At 55.0% G+C, this 8,476-nt stretch overlaps 1 protein-coding gene across 1 annotated transcript; it reads left to right on the top strand.

Annotated features, from left to right (window-relative positions):
• The first annotated feature begins 1,461 nt into the window (after positions 1 to 1,461).
• On the top strand, positions 1,462 to 5,039 carry CTSE (cathepsin E). The gene is made up of 9 exons (XM_009077541.1): positions 1,462 to 1,520; positions 2,120 to 2,279; positions 2,855 to 2,972; positions 3,479 to 3,597; positions 3,690 to 3,889; positions 4,126 to 4,248; positions 4,341 to 4,482; positions 4,585 to 4,683; positions 4,875 to 5,039. The coding sequence occupies exons 1-9, from the start codon at positions 1,462 to 1,464 to the stop codon at positions 5,037 to 5,039; spliced, it is 1,185 nt and encodes a 394-aa protein (XP_009075789.1).
• Positions 5,040 to 8,476: the final 3,437 nt, after the last annotated feature.

The raw sequence follows: 8,476 nt of genomic DNA, 5'->3' as shown, positions 1-8,476 counted from the left end.
CATCCAGTGTGTCTGAGCTCACCCTGGAGTTTATCTCTGCAGCCCAGTGACCCTTCAGGCTGAGTTTGCTGACAGGATTTGCAGGCTCTAAACCATGTCTGGAACAATCCACTTGCTGCTTGTAGCTGATCTGGCACAGTTGTTTTTTGTTTTAGGAAGTTTCTTTTTAATCCATGACTATGGGATTAGGATAAAAAGGGAAATTGGTACATTCAACTGCACCTTAAAAGGGAAAGACATAATCAAATAGCTAGTAAAAAAAAATAAAATCCTGCAGTTTCCAAGGGAAATGGAGAGTCTTTTCATTTAGCTTGGAAAAGCAGCTTCATCTGCCATCAGCACCAACACTGCTGTGCCCTGTGACTCCCTGCTCACACCAAGAAACCTTTGGGAAGGGTTTTTTGAGCTTTATTTCCCCGTGGGAGAGGAGGAGCCTCCCAGCATAGAATGGAGATAAAAAATCCTCCCAACAGGAGACACCACTTGGCTCTCTCCAACCACCTCCTTTAGCCACACTTGGCTTCACCTGCCCCATGGATAAGGATTGAATTCCCTGGTGTGAGGAACTGAATTCGCTAAAACACCTGGGATAAACAAAGCAATTAGCACCGTGCTAAGAGTAGAAACGCTGTTAATCACCCCCTTTATGGCATCTTCATCCTCTCTTACAGTGCCACAAACATGGAAAACAAGGATAACGCAGCATCATCATCCCGAGCCTTTGAGAGGTGGTGGCAGCAGGAAAAGCCTTCCCTCCTCTCCTATCTGAAGGTTTTATTTGTTCATCGCCTTTTGCTATTTGCATTCACAGAGGCTTAATGAGACGTCCCGGGTTAAACAAACCTCCCTGGGGAAGAGCCCATTAGTGCCTGTAAAGCACCACGGAACTGTCTCCCATGAAAAGCTGCTCCTTCCCGGCTCCCACTGCCTTTGAAAAGGGAAAGCTGCACATTCCTCAGCAGTTCAGAGCCGCTAATTAGTCTTTGCCTTTTAAAATGAGGTCGGTGGCTGCTCTGATGCTACAAACACAGCTCTTTCAGCTGATCTGGTGTGGAGCATCCCATGGCCATGGGCAGGTGCCTGGGGTGAAACTATAGGGGCAAAGGAGAGGGAAAAAGCTCCCCCAGAGATTTTGGGGAGGTTTCCACCAGCTGTGGCATTGCCAGTCACACAGACACCAAGTTGGGCATCCCATTTTGTCCTGCTGTCCCCCAAAAACAGCCAGCACAGGTCTCCCCACACCTCCCTGCTCCAAAACCGCCAGCCCCTCGCCCACAAAGGCAAACTTGACCCCGGAGCACCTTTCTCTGCCTCACCTGGGATGTGGGCAGTGATTCATTGCTGCTGCCTGAGCCCAGTGTTGACTCTGCCAGGGGCGTTATCGCCGCGCCGGGCACCTCTTGGTATAGGAACAACCCCAACGGCGCTGGCAGAGCCCAGCGAGGCTACCAAGAGACCAACATGAAACACCTCCTGCTCCTCCTCGTGCTCTGCCTCTCCCTGGCCAGTGGCTTGAAAAGGTAAGGGGGTCTCCAGAGCTCTTGGAGGGGTTTGCTCTTTGGGTGCTGCCCGTGCTGCGGTGGATGGGCAGAGCTGAGCTGATGATGGAGGAATCATTCCATGGTTCCTGGTTTGTTCCAGCAGTCTGTGGGCTCCATCCCTCTGGGCAGACCCTGTCAGCAGCACTGGGCTGCAGGAGGGTCTGCAAATGGGATCTGTGCAAGCAAACAGGGAACAAAATGCTGCCATGAATTCACCTTGGGTCTGGTCACCTCTCCCAGCCTGAAGGTGCTTTCCGTTGAGCTCCTGTCTGTCCTGTCACTGCTGGAATGCTCATCCTCTCCTGCCAGCTTTGCCCTTGGTTTGCTGCCTCCTAAAACAGATCAAGTTCCAGTGTTATGCTGTGCCTTGGCTGGAAAGCATTGTGGTGGGGGAATCATAGAATCCCAGAATTTTAGGGGTTGGAATGGCCCATATAGGGTCCTCTAGTCCCAACCCTCTTCCCTGGGCAGGGACATCTCCCCACTAGACCTTGTCTGGCCCTGCATCCTGGTGGTGCTGAGCCCCCAGGGTGGGCACAGGGACTGCAGGAGTGCAGCAGCCCTGGGAGGGTGACCAGGACCTCTGTGCCCAGGGTGCCCCTGACCAGGCATCGCTCCCTGCGGAAGCTGCTGCGGGACCGTGGGCAACTCTCCCACTTCTGGAAAGCTCATGGGCTGGACACTGAGGACTGCTCTGCCTTCCTGGAGACCAGTGAGCCCCTCATCAACTACCTGGATGTAAGCAGGGTGGCACGGAGGGCTGGGGGTACAGAGTCCCACCAGACACCCCAAAACGCATCGGTTTCCCTGAGCAGTCCCAAACCCCACGCCTACAGTGCCAGGGCTCACTGCCTGCTTGGGCCTGCCTGGCCCTTTGTTCCCAGGAATGTGGTGATGAGAAGGGACAAGGGAGCACATTCAGGGCAGGCACTGCCAGCTCTGTCCCTGCCTGCTGTGCTCCCCCACCCCAGGGGACAGATTTCCTTCAAGACTTACATGTACCACACACATCAGAGACCACACCACGAAGGACACAGAGATGGAAGGTGTTCCCCAGGCTCATCCCATTCCCCACCAGTGTGAAAATCCTGTCCCCAAGCCCCTGATGCTGTCTGCATCCCTGCAGGGTCCAGCATTCCCAGGAAAAGGATGGTGCCTGTATCCATGGTCCTTTGGCTCTCAGCTTGCCTCATCATTCCTTTATCATTCCTTCTCCATCCATGCCCTGTGGTCACCCTGGCACAGCCTGCCCTTTGCCAGGGTTTTCTGACATGCTGATGGCTCATGCTGGTCTCTGCCCCACTCTTTGCCAGATGGAGTATTTTGGGCAGATCTCCATTGGAACTCCACCCCAGAACTTCACTGTGGTGTTCGACACAGGCTCCTCCAACCTCTGGGTACCTTCTGTCTACTGTGTCAGCAAAGCCTGCGGTGAGTAGGACCTCCCTGACTGGACTGGAGTCACCCCAACGAGGCCATGGGTCATCAGCACACCCAGCCCTGAGCCCTTGGGGGACCTCCCCACCCAGCTGAGCCCTGCAAGGCACACACAGATATCACAAATCCAGGGGGGGAAGCAGGGGAGCCCCAGTGGGTGTGTTTGCCCAGGTGTGGATGGTGGTCACACCACCAGGACCTGGTGCCATCAGCCCATGGGTGATACTGGTGGTGTTCTTTAGGCCATTCTTGTGGGAGCCTTTCAGCAAAAATGATAGCACAGAGTGTGGCTTGTCAGCAAGGGGCAGGGGGGCAGAACAGGGGGCACAGAGTGTGGCACAGCTCTGGGCTGGTTGCATTTCCTCCTCAGAACCTGGGTGACTGTGATCAGAGTTTTGGTGGCACCAGTGCTGCTCCACTGGCCACGCTGGCAGCTCCTGGCAGCTGTGGCCACGCAGATAAACACCATTTGTGCTGACAGATCCTGTCTCCCTCCCCAGCTGGACATGCCAAGTTCCAGCCAGCACAGTCCAGCACCTACCAGCCCATTGGGACTCCCTTCTCCATCCAGTATGGCACTGGGAGCCTCACAGGAGTCATCGGATCCGACCAAGTAGTTGTGAGTCACCTTTGGGTTCTCCTGCTCTGGACAATGTGCCTGGGACCTCCCCATGGACTCAGCATCCCCATGGAACCCACTCCTCCCTGCAGATCGAGGGCATCACTGTGAGCAACCAGCAGTTTGCAGAGAGTGTCAGTGAGCCAGGAAAAGCCTTCGTGGACGCCGGGTTCGATGGGATCCTGGGCCTGGCTTACCCCTCGCTGGCTGTGGATGGAGTCACTCCTGTCTTTGACAACATGATGGCACAAAACCTGGTGGAGCTGCCTGTGTTCTCTGTCTACATGAGCACGTATGGACATGGTCTGAGATGCTGCTGAGAGTCAGGCCGTGCTTTAGGACATGAGGGACTGCTAAAACAAAGATATTTTATTGGGGTAGTAAAGGGGTTTTTGGTACCAGGCTGAGCATCACAGATCTTGGGGCTTCTGTGGGAAGCAAGTAGCTTTAAATACACCTGTTTGAAATGTGATGTGCAAAGTAAAAGGGAAGAAAATCCCTCATGTCTCCTCCTCCTCCTCCCTCCAGGAACCCTGAATCCTCCCTGGGAGGAGAGCTGCTCTTTGGGGGCTTTGACACCTCCCACTTCACAGGGACCCTGAACTGGGTACCAGTGACCCAGCAAGGCTACTGGCAGATCCAGGTGGACAAGTGAGTGGTGCTGGGCAGGGAGGGAAGGCTGGGCTGGGCTGGAAGAGCAGGACAAATCCTTCCTAGTGCTTCTCTCTGTCCTCCTCCTCCAGCATCCAGCTGGGTGGGACAGTGGCTTTCTGCACCAACGGCTGCCAGGCCATCGTGGACACTGGGACGTCGCTCATCACAGGTCCCACCAAGGACATCAAAAAACTGCAAAACTATATAGGTGCAGTGTCTGTGGATGGAGAGGTGAGAGCCAGGGTGGGGAGAGGTGGGACAAAGCCCTGGGATCCCCTCCCTGCTGGGAGGGACCTCCCTTGGGGCAGGTGCTGAGTCCTGGCTGTGTTGCAGGATGTCGTGGAGTGCAGCAACCTCAGTGAGATGCCTGACTTGACCTTCACCATCAACGGGCTGCCCTACACGCTCAACGCTCAGGCTTACACCCTCATGGTATGGCTCCATCCTCCCCAATTCCCAGTGGCTCCAGGGACAGAGGTGGCCCAGAGCCACCCCAGGAGCTAAGCTGTGTGTCCCAGAGGGTGACCAGCCCCACTGCTTCATGCTTCATCCCCACTCCTGGGTGCTTCCATGTGCACCAGGCTCTGGGATTCATTCCCAGCTTTCCACTTCTCCTTCCCCAGGAGTATGCTGATGGCATGGCCTTCTGCCTCAGTGGCTTCCAAGGGAATGACATCCCCCCTCCAACTGGACCCCTCTGGATTTTGGGAGACGTTTTTATCCGTCAGTTCTACTCTGTCTTTGACCGTGGGAACAACAGGGTGGGCTTGGCCCCTGCTGTTCCCTAGGGCTGTGGCATCCCATGGGGCAGGAGGGGAACAGAGCCACCAGGATGCTGTCCTGGGGCAGGGCAGGGGATGTCACTGCTGCATCAGTGTCCCCAAGGGGATGAAGACCCCCCAGGGATGAAGTCAAGGAGCCCAGCAGAAGCTCAGTCCACACCAGGATGCTGTTTCATAACAAATCCAAAACCATCTCGAGCAGCTCGGTGATCTGCCCTGCAGATTCTCTATTTTTTAAACATGAGCCAATAAAAGATTTAACAAACCAAAACCTGCCATGCTTCTGTCATCAGGAGCCCATTTCCACAGGAGCAGAAAGCAGAGGACTCTGCTCAGGTGGAGCAGAAAGTCCCTGGAGATGGCTGTGGGCAGTCCCAAGCATCCCATGGCTGTGTGCAGGGGCAGGGCAGGGGCTGGGGCAGCACTGGGAATACAGATCTCTTCAGCCAGCTGAGATGCTGCTGATAAACAAGAAGACAGGCAACAGGGAGACTGGAAAGACCCTGGGGCTCTTTCTATGCCAAGAAACTCCAAGAACCCAACGTTGGTGATTTCCAACGAATTTTGCTTTGATTCCCTTGGGGAACTTTTTACAAAGACAATGTGGTTGGTGAGGCCTCGAAGGAAGAAGGGGCAAAGCAGCTGCTGAGCTCTGGGCTGAGTGAGGGGTCTGGGGAGCTCTGGGGTGACCACAGGCCATTGGGGTCCCCGTGAGTCACTGCAGAACATGTGACTTGCTGATGGTGCAAGGGATGTGTGAGCAAGCACGAGCAGCTGTGGCTCATGCATGATGCACCCCAAGGCACACACGGAAAGAGAGAAAGGGAAGCATGGAGAAGGGTTATTTTTATCTGTGCCTTTGCTCTGTTTTCCCTGCTGACACTGCAGTGAGGCCCTGCACTGTCCATAGCCCAGACCAAGCTGCTGCATCTTTCCCAGACCAAAGAAGCCTTCAGGATTGGGTTTGAGAGCTCTGGAATATTCAGATCTGGTTGTAAATGTTGTGGTTCAGCCTTGTGGTTCACAATAAAAGAAGATATCTGCCTTACTCAGAAACACTGATTGTGCCACTGACCAGTGTGGGTTCTGTACCATTTCCTGTGCTGACTTCACCTCGGCTGTGCTTTTGTGGCAGATAAGGTGCTGGGGCAGCAGGACAAAGGTCTCCTCTGTCTCTTCCACCTTAACTCTTAGCACACCAAGGGGCTGCTGGGCATCAGCTCATAACCACAGCCATGGGAGGTGGGGGAGCATCCAGGTCCCCCAGCACAGTGAGGGAGCACCCAGTGTCCCCAGACACCAGAGGTGGCCCAGCCTGAACTCCACTGGGGACTGCTCCCTGGGATGAGAGCATCCTGCACACTGGCATCCCATGTATTCTTGAGATTCCAGGGCATTCTGTGTCTTCTTGGCAGGTTTTGAGGGGATGTTGCTCCAGCAAATACTAAGCATCCCGATACAGAGCAACCTGCTTCCTGCTGTCCCCCAAGGAGGCTGAACAGCACAGGGAATAGTTTTGTGACTTGGATGCCTTTTGCTTTCTTCCCTTTCCCTCATTCTCACTCTCACTGCCCTGTGAGCCTCACCACAGAGCACAGCCTGTCTTCTCCTTGTCCACATAAGTCTTTCCTCTGGCCATGACAGTCTGTGTTTCATCACCTCCCAGCTGTGAGACCTTCCTCATAGTCACAGGGCACAAAACTCACACCTCTTCCTCAGAATTGCTGATGTGGTGGAGCAACCAGGGCAGGATTGGAGCTGTGGTTGCTCTGGAGTGGCTGAGCAATGTCTGGGCCATCCCCTTCTCTACACCACTGCCTTTATTCAGGGTGAAACTCACCCAGGAGCGATAAGGAGAGCAGGAGCTTTTCTGGTGAAATCAAACAAAAGGCAGAGGTGGTGCTGAGCCTGGGCTGGGCACCCTGAAGGGCACAGCCCTCCTGCCCAAAAGCAGAAGTAGCTGTGGGCATCAGCTGCAGTGATGCAACCACAAACCTCATCTCCACTGGTGCAGAGAGGCATTGATCATCTGACTGACTGTGCAACCTCCATCCCACCAGGGACACATGAGAGGAACAAGGGCAGAAGTTGCTAGGGGGAGGTTGGACAATAAAATCTCACTGTGAGGACAAAGGTGAAGCAGCACAGTGAAAACAGGCTGAAAACAGGGATTAGAAGAGATCTGCTCCAGGGAAACATCAGCCTTTTACCCACCACCGGTGAGAACTGGCTCAGGTGCTGCTGCCTCATCCCAGCTCCTCCCAGTGCCTGCCCTCTGGGGGGAAAAAACAGATTTTTCTGGCCAGACAGGTCCCAAAATTACACCTGGGGTGGAGAAGGAGGAGGAGGGTTTGTCCTGCTGAGTGCAGTGATCCTCCCTGAGATCCCATAAGGGATGTTTACAGGCGAAAAAATCTACAATTCTGCAGCCAGTGGAAAAGCAAAAGTTGGTGGTCTCAGAGAGACCCCGTGCCTGGGTGTGGGATCCCTCTGAGGCCTCCAGAGCTTGCTGGCAAACTGCTGCTTCAGGGAGAGGGAGCCAGGAGGATTTACAGATGGGGGGGAACACCCTGCTCACATTTCGAACCTCAAATCCTACAGAATGCTTGGCAAAGCCTCAGGACCTGCCCTTGCACGTTGGGAAGCACAGCTCTGACTTGCAGACAAGGCCAAGCAGGTTTTGCCACACTGGCTCAGACAGCCAGAGGCTTCCTCGCTTGCTAAAATCCCCAAAATCTCACTTGCTGGCTGAATACATCCTCCTCCGGGACACATCACTACCCCCTCGCTGTCCCCGCTCCCAAAGCCACTCATCCCATTCCACACTGTCTGAGCAAAGTCCACAATTCCGAGCAAGACGAGAGCTCAGAAGTCCATCCCAAGCTCTTAGCAGACGAGGAGAAGTTTGTTGTCACTCCCCTCTCGGAGCCCGAGCCGGGGCCGCTCGCAGAGCGCAGGGATGCAGGAAACTCCCTGAGCATCATCATCCCAGCGCCTGCAAGTGGCTCCTCCGGCAGCATCTCGGCCCCTTTCTGCTGATGTCACACCGCGGGGCCCTGCGAACGCCTTCTCCGGGCGGGCACGGGGGAATTGGACGCCCTTTCCTGGATCCTCCTCCCGCTCCTGCCGTTCCCGGTGCCTCCGAGCGGAGCTGAGAGCTCCGCGGACTGATGCTCCGGCAGGTGAGTGAGCTGCGGCTGAGACCCTCCCCGGGAGGCAGAAAAGCTGGAAAAAAAAAAAAAAAAAAGCAACATCATTTTGAGTTTAAACCCGTCTGACTCGCGAAAAAAAAAAGAGCTGGGAAAAGGACTGGAAAGTTTGTGCCTGCTGGGACAAGAGGAGCTGCCGGTGCTGAGGATGCTGCCCACGGCTGGGCTGGGGTGGCAGAGGGGGGCAGAGGAGCCTGGACCCCCCCGACTGAGAGTCGAACTGGCAGGGTGTTG

Source organism: Acanthisitta chloris, unplaced genomic scaffold (genome assembly GCF_000695815.1).
Source record: "Acanthisitta chloris isolate BGI_N310 unplaced genomic scaffold, ASM69581v1 scaffold16546, whole genome shotgun sequence".
In the NCBI taxonomy this organism is placed as follows: Eukaryota; Metazoa; Chordata; class Aves; order Passeriformes; family Acanthisittidae; genus Acanthisitta; species Acanthisitta chloris.
Note: the sequence above shows the minus strand (reverse complement) of the source record. Positions and strands in the feature narration are given on the sequence as shown.

Bases quoted from the DNA above. Each gene is read 5' to 3' on its own strand.
- CTSE (XM_009077541.1), top strand. From the start codon at position 1,462: ATGAAACACCTCCTGCTCCTCCTCGTGCTCTGCCTCTCCCTGGCCAGT. The intron at 2,280-2,854 runs GTAAGCAGGGTG...ACTCTTTGCCAG, and splicing joins CCCTCATCAACTACCTGGAT to ATGGAGTATTTTGGGCAGAT. The intron at 4,249-4,340 runs GTGAGTGGTGCT...CTCCTCCTCCAG, and splicing joins TGGCAGATCCAGGTGGACAA to CATCCAGCTGGGTGGGACAG.